The 26,765-nt window shown below is 37.5% G+C and overlaps 1 protein-coding gene across 1 annotated transcript; it reads left to right on the forward strand.

Annotated features, from left to right (window-relative positions):
• Positions 1–17,495: 17,495 nt before the first annotated feature.
• LOC104520255 (neurexin-3-beta) lies at positions 17,496–26,379 on the forward strand. The gene is made up of 2 exons (XM_010168475.1): positions 17,496–17,773; positions 24,806–26,379. Exon 2 carries the CDS (start codon positions 24,946–24,948, stop codon positions 25,729–25,731), a length of 786 nt encoding a protein of 261 aa, XP_010166777.1. The 5' UTR covers positions 17,496–17,773; positions 24,806–24,945; the 3' UTR covers positions 25,732–26,379.
• Positions 26,380–26,765: the final 386 nt, after the last annotated feature.

Genomic DNA, 26,765 nt, shown 5'->3' on the forward strand with positions numbered 1-26,765 from the left:
CCCTGACCACGTTCCTATATTCCTCCCAAGTGGCTGGACCCTTTTTCCACATTTAATGGACCTTCTTCTTCTCTTTGAGTTTTTCCGTGAGCTCCTTGCTCATCCACGCAGGTTTTCTGCCACTCTTGCCTGATTTCTTTCTCCTAGGGAGGCACTGATCTTGGGCTTGGAGGAAGTGGTGCTTGAGCATTAACCAACTCTCTTGGGCCCCTTTACCTTCCAACACTCTAGTCCATGGGATACCCCTAAGTAGGTCCTTGAAGAGGTCGAAGTTGGCTCTCCTAAAGAATAAAGCCATTGATTATATTTATCAAAGGAGATGGACAAGTATATTTCAGCATCTTCAGTTGTTTTATTTATAGCTTTTCAGTATTTTGAATAGCAATGATAACAGTCCATCCCTGAAGCTGTGTGATCTTTCCCATATATGCTCTTTTCCATATCTATCGCTTTTCCCTTAGAAAGCAAAAACAAACAAAAATTATTTTGGAAGGAGAAGGGGAAAAAAGTCTCTTTCACTATTTTTAGAAACAGCTGATAAAACAAATTGCAAATGTTGTGCCTGGAGCACCTCTATTCTAATAACAGGATTGTTTAAAGATGAAAGCAGTCATTTATGTGTCTAGCTCACTCTGTTAGTAGTAATTCTTCCTCCATATGGGAAGAGTAGGCAAGCCTGGTGTGGTAGTTTATTCCCTGTCTTACCTCCTCTGAAAAAATATTTGCACAGTTCTCTGCTGAAGAGTGAGTGTTCCAGTAGTGCTTTCTACAGCAGATGCAAAGTGATAGCATAGGAAAAATGAATCTCAGTCATCTCCGCCTCATTTACTGTTGGACTGGTAGATTCATTATTCTCCTGGTGATTTTTTTTTTTTTTTTTTTCCACCTCCCAGGTGACCTTTCCTACCTGGTGACAGGCTACAAGTTCTCTGTTGGCCTGTCTTGTAGGTGGCAAGTGTCCCGACACAAGCTGCCAATTCAGATAGTTTAAGAAACTCTATAGAGCTGCCAGGCTTTTGGTGCTCCTTGTGTAAGAACACTATATTCACACAGAAAACTTCAAAGTACCCTGAGGAACTTGAGCAGTTTTGTTTCTTTTTCCATACTAAATTTGTGTAGCTTCCATTAAAGTTAATTAATTAGGAATCTGAGCACCAAATGAGGTAACGGCCACTTTTAAAAACAGACTTTTTGTGAAGGCCCAGGTTTGTAATGATATTTGGAATATCAACTGGTATTGATACCTGCTTCTTTTGCCTTAAAATCCCTATTAAAGCAATACTGTTTATTGTATTTTATTGGGCTTTGATCTCTGATGCCAACTACATATTCAGTACGCTTATTTAACATGAATCTTAGCAGTTGGATGCTGAAATGGCTGCATGTGTGAGTGTCCAGTAGCTCCAACAACACTTTATAGCTGTATTGCCATAATTTTTCCAGCGGCTGAGAGGAGCTTTGTAGGTATTAATGCAGCTGAGCACTTGCTTCAAAGATCTAAATTTTAGATTTACATGCTAACAAGAGATAGTTAATCCTTTTGCAGACCAGACCCTTAAGGACTGTCTGAATGGCAGGACTTGAAATAAGACCTTGGAGTCTTAATTCTTCTTTCACTTTCAAACCTCAGTTAATCTCTCTTTCACTTTTAAACAAAGGTTGCATTTTGATTCTACAGATTTCTGAAACCTTCTGTCAGATACACACTCCAGGAGGTCGTTTTTCTGGGGATCCAGTCATGTTAGGGCAATGACAGCTTTTACCGCAGTGTGTCATATTACATTAATTTTCTTATTCAAAGCGAGATTTCAGCAAATGCAAAACAAGATGAATGAACAGTGAAGTTAAAAATTTCAGACATCAGCTTAGAGCAATGATCATTGTTCCTTGTTGAACAGCAGTTCTTTATCAGTTTTCTCTTCTGTTTTTTTCTGGTTGCTGTTCTTTTCTGGTAATGAAATGCATAGAACTGTACACATCATTTCATGGGTAGTAGTGACAAAGCTGTGTAGAAGGCACTGTTATCTCTCTGCTCCATTACAGTGAAGCTTCTGCTTATACACAGCCTGAGTTCTGAAAATAGTTGGAAGGCTTAATAAGCATAGGGAACTGGTGCAGAGGAAAGAGATTCTCTGCAACCAAGGATTAAGGGATGACAAATGCAGTTTCCTTTTATAAAATCCAAGAAATCTGAGCTCTGCATCTCTGACTGGAGCACTGGGAAAGGTGCTGGAAATAGGAATTAAGGGAAATATATATACATATACATATACATATACATATACATATACATATACATATACATATACATATACATATACATGTATGTGTGTGTATAAACATATTGATATGTATATAGTACAAATATGTGTGTAAGTATATATATATATATTATAAAAATAAGTATAATTCAGTTACATAATATGATTACAGATTTCAAATAGTTCTAGCAAATAACAGGTATGAAAACAGTTCTGGAAATATCCTGTACCAGTCCCTGGGAGATGACCTACATGTGACATTTCAGGTTTCTGTGATTATGCTGTAAGAAATGATGCACATGCTCTACCTCTGACTTAGTGCTAATGTAAGTTAGCAATTGTTCATATAACCATTGTTACTATTGTAAAACTGCAGCAGGTGAGTCGTAAATCATGCTTTTAAGCTTTAGATGTAGGATAATGTGCCAGAACTGAATTTCATATCAGGAACAGTGAATTAGGAAATTCACTACATGCATGAAAAAAAAATTGTAGGCACAAGGAATTCCTGGGAGACTATGTTCGGTAATAGGCTTAAAATACCAACAGCAGAACTTTTTCACTGCATTCTTCACTTGTTTATAACTCTCTTCTAAACATTTTGTCCAGAACGTTTTTGAACAGGATGTTGATTTTTCTTTTGGAAAAGGAAGCAGTCAGCACTTAGATCTCCATAGCAGTCTGGAATTTGGATGCAAATTAAATACTTACATGGTCAAAAAATTCAAAATATTGTGTGTAGATTCCTGTATGTATGCATGTGCATGCATAATTAGTAATTACATAAACCACATAACTCGAAAAACTATCAGCCTGATGAGATATTGAGTGCCTTCAGTTTTCACTGGGATTAATGAAAGTAGAAAGTATTTAACAGTTTGTAAGATTATGGCTGAGTTTGTATAGTTATATGTGGAAAAAAAAATCACTATATAGAATTAGCTAGACCTTAAATCACAAACTGGAAAAAAAAAAAATCTATATGGTTTACCATAGGGGAGAGACTTTAGCTGGATCATTTCAAAGGTCAGCTATAGAGCACAACAGCTTGTTTTTTATAAGGTGTGTATCATCTACTTTTTTACTGCACTTCATTACACTGATCTACTTTATTCTATGTGTTTTGAATACATGAGAAATGCCTGTTGATTTTCTGAGATCAGGCAGCTTCTGAATTTCACTTACTTTTTTGAGCCCAGTTGGTGCAGCTGTACTCTGCACACTAGTATTCTTGAAGAGAGTAGAGATGAACCCTCCTTTTGCTTAAAAAGTATGTTCTGTCTTTAAATCATTGCAACTTCCATTTATATTTCTGTACTTGATAGTGTTCTGGATCTTCTTGGTCTTATCTGAAAGAACACCCAGCCCTATATGTCAACTACCGTGTTTGACCAGAAATGTACAGTTAGTACTTCAGTAGCATTGTTTATCTCAGACTTCAAAAATGTTTCACATGTATTAAAAGGGAGCTTTTTCAGATCTTTAGTGAGAGGGATGAATACTGTTGTCTTCACTTTATAAATATCATGAGCAGAGAGGTTAGAAGGATGCTTCCTTAGGTGATATACTAACAAGTTTTAGTTGAGAGAAATGTGGAGAAAAGGATTTGTAGGGCACACAGCAGTTGCAGAGGTGGGAGGAGGAAAAATTACTGCTGAGGTTAAAAGTAGAATTTCGGTAATAAAGGGGAGGAAATGTTTCTGAAAATAAAATATTTTCTCAGTATGATAATCCATATTTATTAAAGCAAAAGGAACAATTTCTCCCATAGCTCTACCTGAATGTTGTAGATGAGCAAACAGATAGTATTTCCTCATCCTCTCTGGTATATGTGTTTCCTTTGAGTCCAGTCCACTGGCTTTAATGGTTTTGTATCCTGTTGGTCCCTGCAAAGCCCACACAGCACTGAGCTTGTGGACTGGATTCCAACCTGTTTCTCACTTCTCCAGTGGAGTCATTTACCTACATCCCATTTACAAGTTCAGTCAGTCATATTTCTGTAAAACCACTGAAGGCAATAGAGAAGCTACAAGGTTACTCAGGGCATACATTGACCTACAGTCTTTCCTTATGAGTGATGAAGATAGGAGTCCTGAACTTGACTCTCAGATCCCAGACTTGGGTAGGCAGAGAGTTGGTATGAAGAATATCTTTAGAGTTGGAAATAGATCAGATATATGTCAAGTTGGAAATGCATCCATTGAGACATGGTAAGCATGGAACCCCATGGCAGAGTTTTCAAAGAGGAATATATTTTTCTAAGAGAAAAGTGAGGCTGGGGAAAGAGCACAAATTAAGTGCTTTTCTAGTTAATTCCATGCACTGCCTCCCTAACTGTGAAGACAGAGCACATACAGCTGTCATCTTATCCCAAAACTTAGTGCTTCTGTGCTGAATTCTTCTCTTTGTAGTTATATGTTTGGATTGCCACTTGGTTCCCTTTTTCTGTATTTTTCAGTGGTGGTTATGACTACTAAATTACCAGCCAGTGGAATAAGATAATAATAAGGAATCGTGATGGAACTATAACGTGGCAATGGCAACTTAGGTCAAAGTTTTTTTATTTGAGTGTCTTGCATGGATTCATTAGCCTATAAACAAGCAAAGACAAACTTCTGAAAACATGGGGCATTCACATATCCAAGAGTGAGGCACCTGAAATGATTAGAAGAAGTTGAGAAGAAGAATGTACTTTGCATGTACCTGTGTAACACGTAGTAGAAATCAAGCAGTTGATAATTTGGCTTTTGGAATGCTTACATTTTGATGGATAGCTCAATGCCATGAAAGATTGTGAAAAGAAACTGCTTTGCATTAAACACTTAAATTTACCATGAAAGACTAACATGCATTCTTTAGGTACTGGGAATAATAGACAAATCTGCCAGTTCTCCAGCATAATGTTGGTCCATGTGCCTGCCCATGTTTACTGTCCTTTTGCAAAAGGCAAAGAAGGACCCAGACAGGCTCAAGTGTTTATAATGAGTCTTTTGAAGGTGAAACTTTTCTTCTTACTTCAAAACAGTGCTGTTCATTAATACCCTAATAAGCCAGTAAATCTCAGGGCACTAAGGTTAGAATTTGAACACCTTTTTAATTCATTCACAAAGTTCAAAGCTGCACGTTTTGCCAGTAGCAGAATTACCCAAATAAAGTGTTTGTTCTTTTAACATAATATTTCCAGTTCCATCTGTTTTGATTGTTCTTAAGACCATCAATTAGAATAAGACTATGAGCAAGGATAATGAATTCATTGGAAAAAAAAAAAAAAATCTGCCTGAGAAAATTTTGTGGCTCATACAGATAAAGGAAATTAGAGTCTATGAGAAAGTAATAGACTTTTCTATTTAAATCTAACCATATAACATCCTACTGCATAGCAGAGGAAAGCGTAATATGATAGGAATTTTTTTTTTTTAGCTTTTTTTAATTAACTTTCCATCCTATTAGACTTAATCTGCAGTTAACTTTCATTTCACAGGTATTCACTTCTGTGACTTACTAAACCATGAAGCTCAGACATGATGGTTAATAGCTATGCAAAGTCATATTTTAGTTTATTTTCTAATAATGACCCTAAAATTTAAATGTAAATATTTCAGGTAAAACAGTAAGCAGTCATATGGAAAACATATTTAAGCGTATGACTACATGTGTCTTTAAATAATGATTCCACAGCAATCTAACCTGCCCTCTTCTATGAATATTAACACATTTTGAAAGTTAGTGCTCTGCCTCTTCTAACAAAACAATTAAACATTTGTGATAGTGGGATATACATTATCTTATCATTGTGTGAAGATAAGGGAGAAAGGATCCAAGGCCACCTAGCTTACTAATGAGGTAAGCAGAATTAATCAGTAGCAGAAGTCAGTCATCTTCAGTTTTTGTTTGAAAAGTCCTTAAAGTCTGAATGAACCTGAAGAATTCTAGTGTCCAGCTCCTCAGCTTTATTCATGGAAATACTATTTTTACCTGTGCTTCTCAAATACACCCAAGTATCATTGTTATCATCAATATTAAAGAAGGTTAACTTTTGGAATGAGATCATTTCTCTTCTAATCCAACCTGTTATGAAAACAGAGCAAATACCCTTCCCAGCCACTTTCTTTCTATAATGCAACCTCTGATAAACAGCTTAAAGCTTTGGCTTCTGAATCACAGTAGAGTTTATTCCAGTCATTCACTATGTTGAAAAAGAGGATTCAAATTTGCCTGCAGCAGCCTTTCACCACTGTAATCCTGAACTTTCAAAAGGAAATCTGAAAAAAAAGGCCCCTTCTCTTTGTGCTTCTGCACTTCCCGGGTAGTATTAAACTTGCCCATTAAAAAAACCAAACAAGAAGTCCTGTCAAAAATCCATCCCAAAATGCCTGAATCACAGCACTATCCCCTCTTGTCTTTTCCAAATGATAGACAGAACTAGCTCACATGTTGAAAGCTCCTATACAAAGGGATCCCCTGCAGTGCTTCAGAGCTAAATAGTTCATACATTAGTTGGCTCTATTGTATTTCTGATGCAGTTACAAGTGCTGCCTAGTAGGAGAATTGACTTCAAAGCACAGATTAATAGTCATTGCCATTCTGTCTCCAAACACCTCTACTTGAGGTCTGAAGGGAATCCAGGTGCATTTAAACATTAATACAACCAAAAGGAAAGAGCATCTCACATCCTCTGAACTGATGTCAGAGAACAAAACCTAACATACTGCTCAAAAGATTGATCTTCCCTTTTTTCCTTTTCAGAGGAAGAGATGTGGCTGTATTTCATAAAATCATAGAATCATGGAATGGTTTGGGTTGGAAGGGAACCTTAAAGATCATCACCCCCTCTGCCATGAGCAGGGACACCTTCCACTAGATCAGGTTACTCAAAGCCTCATCCAGCCTGGCCTTGAACACTTCCAGGGAGGGGGCATCTACAGCTTCTCTGGGCAACCTGTTCCAGTGTCTGACCACCTTCACAGTGAAGAATTTCTTCCTAATATCTAATCTAAACCTCCCCTCTTTCAGTTTAGAGCCATTTCCCCTTGTTCTGTCATTAACTGCCCTTATAAAAAGTCCCTCCCCAGTTTTCTTGTAGGCCCCCTTCAGGTATTGGAAGGTCACTGTAAGGTCTCCCTGGAGTCCTCTTCTCCAGGCTGAACAGCCCCAACTCTCTCAGCCTGTCCTCATAGGAGAGGTGCTCCAGCCCTTGGATCATCCTTGTGGCCCCGCTCTGGACTCGCTCCAGTAGGTCCATGTCCTTATCATGTTGGGGGCCCCAGACTGGATGCAGTACTCCAGGTGGGGACTCACAAGAGTGGAGTAGAGGAGAATCACCTCCCTTGACCTGCTGGTCACGCTTCTCTTGATGCAGTCCAGGATATGTTTACTTAATATCAGGATTTCTACCCAGGATTTTTTACCACTTCCCAATGGTAATTTGGTAGAACCTATCAGTAGTCTACTTGGTAGTGATCTTCTCATCAGTAACAGTCTCTTTTTTTTTTTCCTCTACAGGTAACTAGTTATTATAACTAGTTATTATAAAAATCCATAGAATCATAGAATCACTTTGGTTGGAAAAGACTTTTAAGATCATTGAGTCGAACCGTAAACCTAACACTGCCAAGTCCACCTCTAAACCATGTCCCTCAGCACCACATCTACATGTCTTTTAAATACCTCCAGGGATTTGTGACTCCACCATTTCCCTGGGCAACCTGTTAAAATGCTTGATAACATTTTTGGTGAAGAAATTTTTCCTAATATCCTATCTAAAACTCCCCTGGTACAACTTGAGGCCATTTCCTCTTGTCCTATAATTTCTTACTTGGGAGAAGATCCTGACCCCCACCTCACTACAACCTCTTTTCAGGTGGTTATAGAGTGATAAGGTCTCCCCTGAGCCTCCTTTTCTCCAGACTGAACAACCTCAGGTCCCTTAGCCACTCCTTGTAAGATTTGTTCTCTAGACCCTTCACCAGCTTTGTTGCTCTTCTTTGGACATGCTCGAGCACCTCAATGACTTTCTTGTAGTGAGGAGCCCAAAATTGAACACAGTATTCAAGGTACGGCCTCACCAGTGCTGAGCAGAGGAGGATGGTCACTTCCATAGTCCTGCTGACCACACTATTTCTGATACAAGCCAGGATGCTGTTGGCCTTCTTGGCCACCTGGATAAAATGCTGGCTGATATTCAGCTGGCTATCAACCAATACCTCCATGTTCTTTTCCACCAGGCAGTTTTCCAGCCACTTTTCCCTAAGCCTATAGTGTTGCATGGGGTTGTTGTGACTCAAGTGCAGGACCCAGCACTTAGCCTTCTTGAACCTCTTACAGTTGGCCTCAGCATATTGATCCAGCCTGGTAGTATCAGCATGGCTATGAGGCAAGCTTTATATTAATACTGAGGAATGTTTTGACTTGTTCTTGGCTGAGGAGGGGACTGAAGGGCTTGTCCTCAGTTCTGGAGTCCCAAAGACTTCTTGTAGCATGTGGAAAATTAGAGATCAAAACTTTCTGTTAACTCCTGTCTAATTCATTTTAACTGCAGCAGCTGACACTGAGGTTCTTCAGGGTTTTGTCCAGGCTAGTTAATTCCCCAGGACCATTTTGCACTGTCAAGATGCAAAGGTAGTTCGCATTTCCACTATGGGAACTACCTTTTTATTATTATTATTATTGTTTTCTTTCAGTTTTGATATAGAAATAGCATTAATCCAAGATAATCCACAGCAGAAAGAACATACCTTGACATCCAAAACCCAAAGAAGAGTAATGTTACAAGCAGGGCTATACTGCTGGATAAGCCATAATTTTGAAGAAATGCTTATGAATCCCTGGTTTATCACAGTTTTTCTACATGAGTTTGAATAGGTCACTTCAATTCTTAACTCATACAGCCTACTTACCCTAGGGGTAGATGTAAAAGTGCTCAAACTCAATAGAAGAGAACATGCAGATACTTATTGTGCTCTTTTCAGTATTGTTGATTAATGAAAGAAGTTTAGGTGTGAAGGCACAGGTGTATACATCTTGTTCAAACCCTACTGGAGTAAGCTTCTACCCAGACATCACACTATAAATTCTCTTCACTCTACATTTTACCAGGGACTGATGTTCACAATGCTGAAAGGACATAGATTATTGTTATTGCAATATTTGGCTTGATGTAATTTCCAAGGAAATTGTGTACTGTTTTTAGTTGGAATTCATCACCATGTCTGTTATAGCCCACTTATCCTCATTCATTAACACCTCTGTTTATTTCTACAGCTTGTCAAAACAAATTTCCTTATTCTAGTGTGTACACTGTTAAAGATCCTTGTTAAAAGTCTGTAGTAGTACCGTTTCCTATGTATCCTCAAGAGTAAGCTGCATCTGCTTCACCATAGAGACTTGCTTTAGATCTTGAATGTCTTCCAGAGAGATAAGTAATTCCTGGGATGATCCTGGATTATTCAGCTATCCAGGTGGACAACATTTGCTTTGTGTGATTTTGCTATACTTTTTTTTTTGTTTACAGCTCCAAGATAAAAGCACAGCAGCCATCTCTGTATACAAGCTGCAAATGCAGGTTCTTCCCAGCAATGATTTATGTCTATAAGAGGAGCAGGAAATACTAAAAGAGGGATTATCACAGGCAGAACTGGGATCACTACTTTGCCATCAGAAGAGAAGTTTAAATCCTCTGCAAGAGAAACATTTTGACAGTTAATCTACTATGCTTTGGATCCTCCTCTGACAAAGCAAGGGAGGAAGTTACATCTACTGAGTCACTTGCAGCTGGACTAGTTACAGACTTTGAGAGTGTAATGTGCTTATGCTATCTGAGGGATGAATTAAATTACTTTGTAGGATCTTTCAACAGAAATGGCAAGTCTAGCCTAGCATCCAAGTGCTTAGAAATATTGCACTGAAAATGGGTCTTACCTACTTCTAAAGTTCATCAGAATTGACTTTTTCTTATACAATCCAGTATGAAAATATATTTATGAGTAATTACCTATGAATGGAAGAGATCATGGGAATAACTGTTATGCATCAGTTAACTTGGGTGTTAACTCCCACAGAGGATAATGTGGAGTCAACAGTAAGGTTAGGTACAAAACAGCATTCATGAAGTATCCAGATCTTCATGTGGTTATGATTTAGCTGCACCTTAGGAGTATTTAATACCAAGTAGGCATTATTTCCATCAAGTATCTCAGTATGGCATACCCTTCTTATATAGACACATATTTCAGGTGTCTTTTAGGATTTGGACATTTAAATTAGTCCTGAGTCTAAGCACTTCCTAAATTCTTCAATTTTCCCATGTCATTATCCTCGGTAAGTTTCCTAAAACATAAGTTTCATATACAGATGTGCCTCATAATCCCTTAGTCAGCATATTTGAGAGTTGCCTTGATGTTTCCTGGGTACATCCTAAAAAAGTAATATGAAATGGTATGACAGTGGAAGACTTCTTGGGATACAACTACCAAGAAGGAATTTGGTAGTTATGAACATTCACTAGCATTCAGACAAACTGATGACATGTATTTTAACCTGGCTCTGTCATAGCTGTATACACTGAAGAAAGGAGGAGATGCTAAGATACCCTTGCTGCTCCATGTTAACGGATAAGCAAAGAATTATGTATATTTTAGTACACCATTAATACACAGGAAACATTTACTGCATGGGTTTAGACAAAAGACAGTAAACTATTCCTGCTCCCACTCAAATTGTTCAATGGAGTTCTGCTACTGAGTATGAGGATCTGCTTTGTCGTTGCAAAATTCCTCAGGATTCAGAAAGACTTCTTCCCATGTGACTGACTTTTAGGATTAAATAAGTTTAGCTTTACATAAAAAAGCCTTAGCTGGACTGACTAAAAATGTCAATTTTCAGTCTTCAAAAAACCCATATCAAATCTTTCTCCCACGAGAAAGAGACGGTTGAGTAGAGATTCATGGAAGAATGGTTTCAGGCCAGTGATATTGGATGGGCTGCTTAGCACTGGAAGCATCAAAATACTCTTTGGTTGGAGGAATGTGAAAAGATAATAAGCTTATGGCAAGCACCTGAAAAATTCTTTACCTCAGACACCTGTGGTGGTTTAGCCCTATGATTCCCTTAGCTCTGATAGCTGTAAATGTGTTTTTGTATTTGATAGTTTTATAGGTCGTTGCAATAAAGAAGAGCCTTTAATTAACTCTTACACACAAAACCAAACAGGACATTGGGACTTCGTCAGTGCTGCTCATGTAGACATTCTTACTATAGATTAGCTTTTTTAGTTCTGAGCTTCAGATGTGCCAGTAGGCTTAGAATGAGAGAACTTTTTGCCAGTACAAACAGCTGGTTCAAGGGAAGTGATATAACTCATTTCTCTTCTTAGGCTATTCCTATTTCTCTGTGTTTTGTAGTGGATCAGCTAATCAAATACTTTTCTTTTATGGTTTATTTAGTGTGTATGGGAATCGCAGGAACAGATTTTTATTCTGACTTGAGGGTAGGGATGAGAGGTTGCCTTGAAAAATAGTATTTTACTCCTGTTAATCTATAATCTATTTGTTATTTATGATCTGATAAGTGTTTGTTTGCCTGGATGTCTGAAAAATACTGCTCTGAGAAAGGTTAAAAGCATGCAAGAATGAACAGGTTGTTTTGTGAGCTACTACAAGCAGAAAGGACCATCTAGAAATACCATATTTCCCAGATTCCTACCAGAATCCCCCACTTACCTTCTCCTTCTTGGGAATTCATCCTGTAGAACAATCTACCCCCTCTTCTGCTTGTTTTCTCCTATTTTAACCGTATGCCAGATAATGACTGAGTTGTGAACATTCAAGAAAGCCATGCTGCATCTATAGCTCTTAGGAGGGTTTATTGCTTGGACTTAGCATTTCTAATGTTTATATTAGGAAGAGGTAAATTCACTAACTTTTAAACAGCTTTAGAGTGTGCTTAAACAGTTTTAGAGGGAGGGAGAGAACCAAGTCTCTTAGTCTGTGTTTGTGTATGTATTTACTTTACGGTGAAATCATTGAAAATCGGAAAGACTCTTCTTTTCCTTGGTGTACAGACATATGCCTGAAGTGGAGATTTTTGCAGGGCTTCCCCCCCCTGCCCCTTATCTCTTTAATGTATATTTCTGCTACCAAAATATTCTAGCCAGAGGAGAAAATGCTGCCGACACATCTTCAAGCTAAAAGCAGATGCATAGCTAACAGTATTTTTTTCTCTGTTTTGTAGGTAAACTTTTTACAGAAAAATGAACACTTTCTAGTTCACTGGAAATTCTCCATTTGTTTCTTTTCACTGATATTTTGACAGTATCAGCTGCTTAGAAGTATGTGTTATTAGTATCCTTGCCCAATGCATATGGCTTTAAATGACCCTAAGAGTGTGCTGCCTGATACATAAAGTAAACTTAAAAACGTAACAGCAGTTTGGGAGCCCAGATTACACAATGATGAAATGTGTGCTACCTTTTAGCACTGGAAGTCTTGGAACCTGTTCTAATTATGTCAAAGTACAAAAATGAAAGAATTTCCTGGCCTCATCCTTGTTTTGCAATTACTGCACATAAAGATATAGAAAAGTATCCCAAGTAAGGAGGGATGCATGATTAGGCCAACACAGAATCATGGACTTTTGACATGAATCATCAGGATTGCTGGACAATTAGGTCAGAAGAAGCAGCTGGTACAGCTGGTTGATAATGAGTTTTGTTGACAGAATTGTGTTGCAATGCACAGAACTCAAATAACGTGGTATTCAGTCTGTAAGGGAAGAGATAAACTGTTAGTTTGATGGAGCATGAGGACTAGAGTGATAGAAGACACTGAAGCTCCAGAGCTGAGCATGTATCTGGGGACAATAATGCAGGCCTAGATCCTAATTTCCCAGCTATCATCTTGCTCTCTATCACACACAGAAACATGCTTTACCTTTGCCAGCAGTGTTTTACAATGCAAAATGAAAACAAATAATGAGGTAATACAACTTTATAATTAAAAACACTGAACAATGGACTTTTTGAAAAAATGTCTCCTTTTTTAAATATGTATTTTTTTGTTTGAATAATATAGCCATCTTGGCTCAATCCTTCTAACAAGAAGCTTGTAAATCTTGATAGTACAGATATCTCTATTCCCAGTCCTTCAATCTACTTTAAGTTTTTGAAAATACAAAAAGTCTGCAATGGGTATACTTTTTAATCTTGACTTTTTAAAGGAATAATTTGCTACACGTTAAGTAATAAAATATTGTCTGTGTAGCTTCACCTGGAAATGTTTGGGATCCAATTTTCAAATTAGGACATCTACTCTTGACTATTAACAGCTAGATTTTTGAAAAGACTGGAGATTTTCCTAGCCTCAGCAGAAATTGTGGATTTTCCAAAGACCTCTGCTTCTGTTCAAGAACATTGATATTGACCAAGTGAAGAAAAAAATTGTTTAGCACCCTTCACATCCTCTTGTGAGCCTAACATCAAGATTTCCCTTACATAATCTTGTCATCTCTTTAAGTGCCTCTGGCTCCAGCTGTAGTTCTTTAGCTCTTTTGATCTTTCAGACAGTAAAAAGCTTTTCCAGGCCCTCACGCAATGAGTTAGGCATTTATCGTCAAATAGGGCATAATTATTTGCTGAAGTGGCCTGACATAGACTGCACAGTTGCCAACCAGACCCATGCCTTACAGTCTGTTTTGCATCAAAGAGAAGACACTCAATTCTAACATGGTGAAGTGGGATATTTCACTACTCTGAAAATCCAGCTGCAAGTCATGGCAAATACTGATTAAAATTCAAAGCTTAAATGCCTCTTTGTGAAACTCCCTAAGTACAATTAAACCAGAGTTCAGAATCCTGGTAGGGAGTAGTGTCAAGGGACACTAACCTAGAAACCTTACCAAATAAAAATCTCCACTGAGGTCTGCAAAGGCCTCCCTTCTGTCATTTTTTTTTCTATTCCTAGCCAATCTTTTCTGATCCACAAATGAATCCCCAAAATTTCCTATGTAGACCAATGTTTTGCTTCTTGTAACCTGCATGTTCTGTCCCTGCAATCACCCTGTTAAGGTTTCCTCTTCTTTGGTTGGACCTTTTCCCTTCCTAATATGTTTTCTAAAGGGATGTAAGAGATAGTTCCAGTGCAGTCTTATAGCAGAGGCATGGTACATTCCAGCTGCAGACACTCTGTGCTGGTAGTTAGAAAGATCTCATCACTTCTGAAGTGGGAGTTAAGGGGCTTCTCATATAACTCTTCTTAAAACTGGACACTTTTCTGTAATGCATCTAAAGCCAAACTGGGCTATTTAGTTTTTGTGTTATTTATGCTTATTTAACATTCTCCAGAACTAACACTGAACTCTCAGTGGCTTTAGAGGTATTATTGTTCCTCATCTTAATAAGTACAAAAACATCCTACCTGTTTGTTACTACCATATTTATACAGAAGTACCCCATGCCACATCAAAAGGACAGATAACTCCATTCTTCCCAGAAATTCAAGCTCAGGATAGCCATGCACTTCCACTGATGGTAATGTGACCTTTATGATGGGTTATGGGATGATGTTGCTGGCATTCCTGATGGAAGCCTAAAGTACATGTAGTGCTTACAGACTGCTTTTCCCATCTCCTGGAGACGTTCATCATGGAGAGGATCCAAAGCTTTATATATAACATTTTCCCTCTCTTAAAACATCAGGAAGAGCAGATTGTTTTGCTGGGGCCCTGAGTTCCTTCTTAGAAGGACTCTGCTGTCTTTATGGACATCATATATGAGGCTCAGGGAATTCACAGGAAGCTGAGGACCCCCCTAGGAGATACAGTATTTGGGATCTAGTTTTAGTAAGACTCAGACAGAACTCATTAGTAATATCTTCTTGAACTGTAAATCCTTTTGTAGCATAGAAGGAGCTATTTTCAGTCTTAAAGCCAGTGGCAGGTTTGCCTATACAAAATCGTATGGCCTTAATACCAAATACTGCTAACTGGTGGGTCCCCAGCAGTATTCATGGACAGCACTTCTGAATAACTGCTCACCACTCCAAATCAATATTCACTACAGCCATAGCCCTTTCCAGTACAGCAGAATGCATTTGTAAGAACTAATTCTTTGCCCTTTGCTCAAGCCAATCAGCATTTACAGGAATAAGCCCAGTCTGACTAGGCACCAAAAAATAAACACCACTCATTTTGGGAATACCCTGGAGAGTTAGGGCCCAAATAAGTGCTGGAGTCTGGAGTTTTGAGTGTTTGATCCAAATACAAGGTCACAGTCAGGGTGAAAAGTAGATCCTAGCATAGCATACTTCTCCTCACCCTTTTCCCCTTCTGACCTCCCCCAGAAATGCAGAGAACCTGCTGGAATGTGCTTTGCCCTTTCTGGAGAGGCATGGATGGTACACCCCCTGCCCACCCTACCCTTTCCTCTGCCCGCCTGCATCCCCAAGTCCTTGCTTGCTGTTCTGTTTTTCTACTTTCCCTAAATGCAACTTACTTTAAGCATGCATTATTATTAACATCCTACAGTAAAATTAAGCTATTATATAACCCATTTGTCGATCTCAGCCAATTTCTTCTATCTTTTTCTATGTCTATTTATGACGTACATCCAGACTGCACGTCCTTTTTTTTCCTCTCCATGTTTATTTTAAAAAGAAGCGATTAAAAATAAAGATCTATTAAAAAAAAAAGCAACACTGGAGGGTGGTGGGGTTTTGACTAACGACTAAAAATGAATTTAAATGGAAGGCAGAGGGAAGGGAAGAAAATTCAATTCTCAACAAAAAAAATATCCAAATTATGAAAGTGTCCCTAGACTGCTTTGTCTGTTCCTTTCAATGTGTGCATCTGGTTTGTTCATCTTTGAAAGTGTGTAGAATACCTTTTTCTTTAAAAATAAAATTTTAAAACCCCACAATTGTTCTTATCTCCCTTATTTCTGGGAACAAAGTGCTCTTTTTCATTTTTGCTTTTTTTTTTAGTATATCTCTACATAGCTATATTTTGATGTATTTCTTTTCAATGGTTGAATTTCTATCTTAGATTTGGTTTGTTCCAATCTAATAATGAAAAAAAAAAACCAAACAAAACAAAAGAGTTATGAATTGTTTTCTGCAATTTTTCCCTCTATTTCCCTCTTTAAATAAGGAACTACTTCACTGGCAGAATCCCACAGCTGTATTTTTGAGATACTCCAGAGAATCTGAATATAAAAGCAATCAAATTTGAGAGTGGGGAAGGGGTGTGCCAACACAGTCATTACATTCGCAACAGAGATTTGATGTGCTCAAGGAATGATTATCTGAAATTGTTGTGAATATGGATGTCAATTTAATGGACTTCAGCAAAGATGATTCTTAGAGGGCGACGGCTGTGGGTAGCTACAGTTGAAGTTGTTCTAATTCCAATGCATAAAACTAGTTTCCTTCGTTTTTTGTTTTATTCTCTGGTTATTATTATTATTATTATTATTATTATTATTATTATTATTATTATTATTATTATTATTATTAGTTTTTTATTATTATTATTATTATTATTATTATTATTATTAGTTTATGTATTTTTACTGCTATTTTTAGTAGGGAAAAGTTTTAACTGTTTTTATAATTTGAGAACCTTTAATGAAAATGTAAATATTAATACTATAATTATTAATTTTTTGTAACTTGCATGTTGAAGAAGTTGCAGCTTAGGGTTTGTGAGATTGTCAATGTTAGAGTTCTGTTCTTTCTTTCTGTTGATGGGCATGAATATGCTCATTTGTTTTTGTATATTGCCCATCCCTTCCTTACAGCCAGAAGCTCTAATGCTGCTAGATCACTCCGTACCGCCCTTACATGGACATGGCAACTGACTTACACATTCACTCCCATCATCTTCATCTCTTGTGTAGTACACTCATAGATCTTTACACTCCCACTCCATCCACCCTAGGCATTTTTTCTTCCCATAAGTTCCCCTCTACCACCCCTTTCTTTAGCATTGTTAAAATTTTATGTGCAGTCATCCATTCCTTAAAACACACACACAAAAATTATAGAAAAAAAGAAAATGTTTAAAAAAATATATATCAAATTGACCAAAAAGGCAAAAAAGCAACAAACTTTGCTTTTCAAAAAACATTATATATGTAGATATGCAAACAAGCAAAAGTAAATTCTATAAAATGTACAGGATTTTTCAACTGTAATATGCTAACAACTTTACATAAGTTAAAAAAATACAACCAAAAAACAACTGAAAAAAAAGTTGAAATTTGTTAAGGTGCAAGATTTTTTTCTTTTCATGTTATGTGGTGTGGATGTATGTGTTGTTGCCTCCCTGTATCGCCCTTTGTTGTAAAACAATTATATTAAAAAAGAAATAATAAACATTTTGCTAAAAAAGTTTTTAAGAAACAACAATGAAAAAAAGCAAGTTACAAGAATGTGGCAATGCTACTTGTCCAAGAGCATTCTTACACAACTTTCTTTTGTAAATTTTTCCTTTCATGCCAAAAAACATGCGGGCAATTTGTTGATGTAAGTTGACTGTTATGAAATCAATGTGGTATGCTTTCTAAATATTTTTATGTATTTTTGATGAGTTTTTTTCAAAGGAAATAATGTTTTTGATTTTTATCATATTTTTTTTCAGTTCTAGTAGGTTTTAATCTTTCTTTTGCTGATAAAGTGAATGACTTGTTATGTTTTTCCTTTTTCTGACTTTGTTGCTGTGGCATTTTTATTTTCTAGTATATGGTTTTGTTTTAGGAAAAATGTATTAATTCAGTTATTTATTTTTTAATGTTTGTATTTGCCTTTATGTTCCGTGCTCTTTGTATATTGTCGATTGCCAGACTGTATTGTGCATAGGAGGGGTGAAGGAGCCCATGGTAGTTTGCCCCTATTCTTTCTTTCTCGGTCCTTCTCTAAGAGTTTTCTTTACCCTTTCCCTTTCCCAAAATGAATCACCAGTATTGCTACTTTCTGTCGTGCTACTTAAATTGTAGGTAGCCTGATGGTGTAGCCTTCATGGCAAGTAAAAAGTTATGAGACTTCTTTAGCATTTTGTTAGCTCTCAGGTTCTTCCTACTGCGGCTCTACATTGTTCCTACTTTATTTCTATTAATTTTCTTCATTGCTGATTATCTGCCTGATGTCCAGTCTAAATGATACTCTCAAGTGTACTCTTACCAGGTAAATGCACCCATCATATTGTGGCTAGTATGAGGCTTGCTAATATCATCCAGAAATGGTATGTTTGACAGACACTTTCCTGTTGAAACTTATGTCCTGAACCTCTAAAATTTCCTTTCTTCAAAAGATATTTGGATTAATTTATTTTAAAAGCAGTAAGTAAAAGTAAGAAAAAGCCATACTTCCTTATAAGCACACATTCCTGCATAGTAATGCTGTGCTTAGTGGGTATCTTACATTCAGCTGTCAAGTCCCTTGAACAACTGATTCTGAAAACAGAATAATTATGCTGAGTAGAGAGCTGTCACCAATTATAAAAGTTTAAAATAATGATGGGCAATGGAAGAGGGCATGGTTCAATTGGTTCAGAGCAGCTCAGTCTCTCTAAGCACTGAAATACTTGGTTTTTCTCTAGAATCCTGCCTGCAGACACAATGTCAGGTCCTCTCTGGAAGGTATTAATATCCATTTCACTGAAAATGCATTAGGGTGAACAAACATTTACGGCAATGAAACACAGCCCAACATTAACATGGGATTTGTTCTCAAACTCTGTACCTTCCTGTTGCTCATTAGGAAGCTCTGCAGTAACTGATGTCTTTTAATAGTTTGGGAGGCTTAGGAAATGCTTTTCAACAAGCTCCACCAGAAGTACAGTTTTATCTAATCAGTTTAAGGACTATATATTCCCTGAAAGGAAAAGGAGATATTTGAGATGAAAAGTTTCAGTATTCCATTGTAGAAATGATGTTTTTCTCTCTACCACTGATTGCAATTAAGTCAGACTGAAAAGAGTAGAAAATCTTAAGAATGTTAATCTACTAGGTTTCATGTTAGCATCATCTTTCCTGTGAATCAGGGACTATGTTCTGAATAATTTCCCCTTTTTATCCTCAGAGGACTCAAAGGAGAATTAACTAAAACACCATTAGACTGAAATTTATGAACTCAGTCAATTAATAAGGAATTATTGTGTTGATACAGAGAGGAAAAAGGTAAGGCATTATTTTCTGTGGCAAATATTTCATACTGAAAGTGAAGTCAAACTTGAGAGGAACAGCATAAGAATAAAATGAAGATTAGAAACTTTGAATGCAGAATTTCAAGTACCTGCAGAAATGGATGATTTGTGCAGCCTTTTTGGATGGCATTTATAGGGTTTTCTACCACAACTGGAAAAGAGAGAGATAATAAGAGTGTGTCCTGTGCCTCCCTCATCGTCAGTGGGAAGGTGAATCTTTCAGGCTTCATTTTTGTGTGCCTTTTGTCCTGTATCAGTTTGATGCCCGAGACTCCAGTGAAGTAGTTGTGGCACTAAAGTTGAAAGTTGGCAGCTGATACAATTTTTCAGTTTTTATTTATTTATTTATTTATTTATTTTTTAATGCCCTCTGCATTCATGACTCGCCCACAACATCCTCACAGTTCATAAGGCTTCTATTAAATTTTTAACACTCTGTCTTTTCCAGTGGCAGAGAGCTCTTACTGAAGATCAGCCCCAGAGGTATGAATTATATATCTATAAATACACTCATAAAGCAAAAAGCAGGGCAGCTCCAAGGCTAAAGTAGACCTTTTATATCCCCAATGATCTTGGTAGTTTAAAGAAAAGCACAACTCTCTGAAAACAGTATATGTGCTAGTTTAAAGGCTAACTTTTAAGGAATGTATGCACACTGTGTTTGCTTTGTGGAATGAGAAGGCCAAGCAGAGCACTGGGCTGCTCAGTATGAGGTTTCCCACCTCACAGACCCCAGTTCTCCCAGTGCAGCTTCCAGTTGCTGTTCAGTGATTTTTTTGCATTTTCCTGTTGATGGGCACACTAATTTTGCATCTATATCACTGTAGAGGAAATAATTTTATCTATTTCCCTTTTGTTTAATTCTTTGATGTTGTGTTGTCAACAGAAGCTTTTTAAAAATCATATTTCTGTTTGGGAAACCTCCCTTCCCTGCTTGGGTGAGAAAGCACAGAGTAGGTGAAAAATTAATCTGGAAAATCCTTGTGAAATCTTTGGGTTGCTAAAGGAATCCTGAACTCACAGCATACCAGTGAACACTGTTAACTGGTGCTTAACAGCCAACATAAAAAAGAAGAAAAGAAATCTGTAACTACCAGGAAACAGTCCAATTTATCCACAGACAGAATCTAAGTCTCATATGAGTACTTGTTTTGAAGCCATGGTCCAAAGTGGGTGGCAGCCTTGCTATTTTGTTTTAAGCACAGAACAATTTGGAAATTAAAACACTAAGTTTTATTCAAGGCTGCAAAGTGTTAATATTGTGATTGAAAAAATGGTAGACACTGTGAGAAAATAAAAACTTCAGGTAAGAAAATAAAAACATAAAATTTGTCTCAAATGTATTTCCCTTCCAAAGTCTCATGTAAGGCTTTTCAGGGGCTTTAGATTTTTCTAGAGATCCAAATCTTTAAAGCATTTGCCTGCCACAGCAAACCTTTCAGGATCCGACTCCCATGTAATATGTGCTGAGTGGCACTTTGTCTTTTAAATCTTTCAGAGCTTACTTTTAAACCAACTTGGGGCCATGGGCAAGAGGCACCACTTCTCTCCATCAGAGGACCACTGGCTCTAGGCAGTTTCCTGCTGCCTCAGCTGTCGTTTTGTGAAAGATGGTTCCCCCAACACACACACTTATTATCTGCCTGTCATTAGACTCCCCCTTGTGTCTCTTATGAGTAGATATGTAGTATCAGTAACAGTTGTTTGCAGGTATGATCTGGAAGTTTGCACTTCCTCCCCCCCCGGATGTTGGTGGTCATGTTTTTCACACTTTCCTCAGAGCTTTTCAGAATTTACATTGTCTGTTATCCTTAAATTACAGATTTCTTTTAAACTGAGTGACATATTTATTATGCCATTTTAAAGGATGTTTTAATTCCCCTATAAATCACATACCCCAAGAAGTATTCATAGTGCTTGCATCCTATTAGACCTACAACTTTTAGCTGACTGTGAGTTTTGCATAGATGCCTAACATACCAATAAAACAGAAGCCAGCTTTGGTACTTAGAGTGCTTTTTCTGAGTTACTTTCTCTCACACAACTTTTTTTCAGTCTCACATCTTCTTCCATTAGAGAAAGAAAAATCAAAAATTCAAAGCACCATTACCACCCTTACAGCCAGCTCCCTAATACTCCCCAAAAGTATGTTGGGTTAAGTAAATGTAACAAATTAACTCCTTGATGGAGAAGTGATTCCTAATGAAGGACCTCTAACAGTCTGTTTATTTCTTTAGTATACAGGCAAACACTGGACATTTTGGAATAAAACTAGAGATGAGATTAAATAATAGTGTTAATCCAGCCTTCGTGGTATTAAAGTTATTTCTCTTCTCACAAATATTGTGAGATCAAAATTTTGTAAAACTCATTCCTGATTCTGTCATATTGTCTTCCATTCAACAGACCCACTGGAATCAGAGCTCCCATCTTCTCTCCATTACTTAGGTGAAACCCCACTTACTCTAGCAACTCTATCAACTTTTCTTAACATTTCAGAAAGACCATGATTTCATAGTTGCAGTAGTCCTCAACAGTGACAAAAACTGTAGAACTGGTTTTAAGGTAATGGTTACCAGAGGAAAAAAAAAAAAAAAATCTTCATATTAAATGTACAGTATTGCTGATTCCTTCAGGAGAATTAATCATTAATAGGACCAAAAGAATTTATCTTTGGAAGAAAACTGCCCAAATATTGCCCCAGCAGGTGGCAGATCAACTGCATACTGATGCTGTGTACCAGAATAGTAGATTCTAAGAACAAAGGCACTTTAAAGCTCTAGATGAGCAATTAAAATCTGCCAAACTGATTTTTTTTGATGGTGAATGAAAATCACAGATGAATACTATTTTTTAACAGGAAAACACTGATCTCAAAAAAATCATTTAAAGAGATGCTACCTGTCCCTGACTTTCTGGAACTTAAATTTCTGAATTATGCAATTTGATGTAATGTGCAGTTAAATGCTATTATTTTTATTCATTTTTTACCAGACTCACAGACGATCTTTCCCTCTGAAGCATACTTCAAGTTTATCTTGGGACCACCTGTTTGCATAGATTATAGATGCCCTACTCTAACCATATATAAATCATATTACATGCTCCAGTTTCTACATTGTACAGAATACGGCTCAGATGCATGAGCACAAATTGCTATGTAGCCATTTGGCAGACTACTTTCTGCTTTTTCCATAATTTTTTTTTAATATATGTGGTTTGAAGAGAGTGACATTATTTTACACATGGGATACTTCTTTCTCTATCAAGTAACAGAAGTGGTATGAACATGCTGAGGAAGCTCAGAAAATTAAACATATTTAAATTGTCCCTTTGCATTTTAGCTTAAAACTAACTTTGCATGGAAGTATGTTAAGAGACGGTATAAAGTACCACATTTGTTATTTTGGCCTAATTTCTACCCTGGTACCTCGGAGATAAATCTGACTATTTCAGTTGATTAAACTGTCACCACTTAGTTTCTCATTAAGGAGAAGCATAAGCCATATTTCTAGTTCAGCTATCCAGATTTAATCAAACTGTAAAGTACCTTTTTCAGTATATTGCTGTCTTTAATATGTAATTTGTTCAAATATATTGCTCTCCAAATATATTTAGAAGGATTATGATTTTAGACCATATTCTTTATAGAACTCCCATGGACATTACTGGTAGTATTCAATGGGAAACAAGTGTGTATAATACATAGTGTAACTAGGAGGGAGCAGAATTTGGCCCTGGTGCTGTTCAGCATCATAATAATGCCAGACTTCATTAGAAGTTATTAATACACAAGTAAAAGCCAAAATTATTCATTTAGAAGATAAAATTCTTATTGCATATCTTTCCTTAAGCAATGGTGAGTATAAATCAAAATTTCCCATGCATTAGAAATATTTCCTATTGAGTTGCATCCCTTACAATAGGTCTAGGTGACTACTCATGGTGTTAGGTGAAATCTTCAGTTTATATTTAAAGCAGCTAGCTTAAGTGGCTAGCCAAAGAAAAATTACCCAAGGAAGAATTTATACACAAACTTTCAAAAGCAATATGGCTCACCCTGCGATCTGATGTCAGCAGAAAACTATACAATCTGAACTAAATGAATTAAAGAAATTAATTATGCCTCCACATCAGAGTAAAACAATTGAGTATGAATTATCCATAGGCTCAAAAACAGAAGTACATTCATATTACAATACATAGACAAAACAAGAGTAGTACCCTAAAAGGAGCCATATTGCCACTTAGAAACCAAATCTTGGAACTGATGCACTAATTTTGTTGTTTCAGTTGCGGCTTATACTGTGGTACAGTACAAATGTTATAGCTATAGCTTCATTGTTCTACTTCAAGAGTAGACCATAAAGTCACTTCATTTTTAGTATTCTGTAGGTAGCCATCACACTAGGAAAAAATAGCATTGATCACAGCTATCTGCATATCAAGAAATAACAGTAGGTATGAAGACAGATTCTGCAGTACACTGCTGGACTTAAGCACTAATTTGGGTCATCAGAGTCCTTATTCAGATATATCATCAATAACAATAGCATCTATCTTAATTTTTAACCAAATTATAGTAAAAGAATATTAAGAAGAACTGAAGATCAAGATGATGTGGCATTAGTAGCCTCAAAAGATGCAAGAAAAGGGACTCCAACTAGTGTCAAACAGAATGATAAAGAAAGATTAAAAGGAGTTGAACAAGTGTTGAGTAGAGCTCTGTACCTTCATGGACCCCAGTAAGTACTTGGTTCTTATTCAATTCCTCACTTTTATGAACCTTCCCACAATTTAAAAACCAGACAACAACCAAGAAATGAATGAATGGAAAGGCCTTAGAAACTGCTACAGAGGGTGGGCAGACTTGAATGGCAGAGAAAAAAATACTAATATTATCTTAAAAGAATCAGAGGAGGAAAAACTGTCAAGATGAGTGGTAAAGTCTATCTAGGACAACATTGTTCTATGGAAGTCTAATAAATTTAAACAGTCTTGTATCTAAATGCTTAAGAAAGATCACTACCAAAAGTTTATGTCCACAGAGTCACTTGAGAGTATCTTCAAAAATAAAAAAACTTTGGTTCCCAAAAAATTCGGAGTGTTTCACTCTACATACCTAGTATAGGCTAAAAGTGGCTGGAAATGGAACATGCAGTTTACCAACATCAAAGCAGGGTGGGAGGGAAGAATGAAAGACACCCCCAGGAAAGTATGTTGGTAGTGAGAATCTGATCCCTGACACTTTTTCGTAATGTCCAAATCCTCTGCTGCCCTTGAGTTAAGTAAGTGAATTGAAAATGGGTCGTTAAAATGTACTAATCTTCTTTTTTTTCTCTTTTCCATCCCAGGAGGTGAATTAGTTATCCCTCTACTTGTAGAAGACCCTTTAGATATCCCTCCTATTGCTACTCGTGCACCTTTCATTACACTCCCCCCTACCTTTCGCCCCCTCCTCACCATTATTGAGACCACCAAAGATTCCCTGTCCATGACCTCTGAGGCGGGGTTACCTTGCTTGTCGGACCAAGGCAGCGATGGTTGTGATGATGATGGCTTGGTGATATCTGGGTATGGCTCAGGGGAAACCTTTGACTCTAACCTACCCCCTACTGATGATGAAGATTTTTACACCACCTTCTCCTTGGTAACAGATAAGAGTCTTTCCACTTCAATCTTCGAAGGTGGCTACAAAGCACACGCACCCAAGTGGGAATCCAAGGACTTTAGACCTAACAAAGTCTCCGAAACTGGTAGGACTACTACCACGTCTTTGTCCCCTGAGCTGATCCGCTCCACAACTTCGTCCTCGACTGGGATGGTGCCCAAATTGCCAGCCGGCAAAATGAATAACCGTGAGCTCAAACCCCAGCCTGACATAGTCTTGCTTCCGTTGCCCACTGCCTATGAGCTAGACAGCACAAAGCTGAAGAGCCCGCTAATCACTTCCCCCATGTTCCGTAATGTGCCCACAGCAAACCCCACGGAGCCAGGAATCAGACGGGTTCCGGGGGCCTCAGAGGTGATCCGCGAGTCGAGCAGCACAACGGGGATGGTCGTCGGCATTGTGGCTGCTGCCGCCCTCTGCATCCTCATCCTTCTGTATGCCATGTACAAGTACAGGAACAGGGACGAGGGGTCCTATCAGGTGGACGAGACGCGGAACTACATCAGCAACTCAGCCCAGAGCAACGGCACACTCGTGAAGGAGAAGCAGCAGAGCTCAAAAAGTGGCCACAAGAAACAGAAAAACAAGGACAAAGAGTATTATGTGTAAAAAAAGAATACTTATTTATATATAAATATATAAATACTTAATGAGATTTAACTGAAATATCAGAACCATTGCAGCAAATGAGATTGGGAGATATCATTTGTAGGAAAAAGTATTGGGAAAAAAAAAATTCAGCAGTGACTGTTAATGTCTCAGTCATCGCTTGGAGTCAGCAAACTCTACCCTAATGTATTATAAAGCACACTTAGCATTCTGGAGATGGCGCGCACAGCTCTGCCCTGTTAGTGAACTTGGACGTCTCCAAATCTCCTCCTCCGCTGAACTTTCTGCAAAGGTAGAAGACTTCATGGCTTACTTGTTTCATATCTCCAAGTGAGTCTTTAACAATGTTCGTGATCCCTGACTGTATTGATAATTTTTCAGTTTACTTATTTAAAAAAAAAAAAAAAGGAAGGAAAAAGAAAAAAAATTCAAACATTATTAAACAACAAAAAATATAGAACAAACTGATCTGGCCGTGTCCAGCATACATATAATTTCTCGAGATTGGAGGAGGGGAATAAATGCTTTTGGAGATTGTTGGGTTTTTTTGTTTGGTTTGGTTTTGTTTCTTGGGTTGTTTTGTTTGGGGTTGGGGTTTTTTTTTTGTTATTTTTGAGTGTGGGAGGGAAGGGTGGAGAGGAATGGTGTGGGGGGGTGAATCAGGACATGAGTTGAGAAGAAATCTCGGGAAAAAAAAAATCCATACTAAATAAAGAGAGACTATTGCCATATATGAACTCAAAAGCTACCCATGGTGTTTACTCTGCATATCTGGTAGTGTTGTCTCTAGAATCTGTCGTCTTGCAGTAAGTTGTTTGCTAACAACGCAGTGAAAGTTTCTGATGGGTGGTGCTGAAGAAAATTATCATGGAAAGCTGGTTCCCTTGGATCTGGCTCCAGTATTTGCAATTGAACTGAAGAATAGATGGGTTTTGGTCTGTTCTGATCAGTCATTGGCTTTATTTAAGAGTATGCATTAGCACAGCCAAACTATGGTTAAAGGGATTTCAAGATTCAAAAAAGAATGCTTAAAA

The sequence above is a fragment of the Antrostomus carolinensis genome, unplaced genomic scaffold (genome assembly GCF_000700745.2).
Source record: "Antrostomus carolinensis isolate BGI_N321 unplaced genomic scaffold, ASM70074v2 scaffold8925, whole genome shotgun sequence".
Taxonomy (NCBI): domain Eukaryota; kingdom Metazoa; phylum Chordata; class Aves; order Caprimulgiformes; family Caprimulgidae; genus Antrostomus; species Antrostomus carolinensis.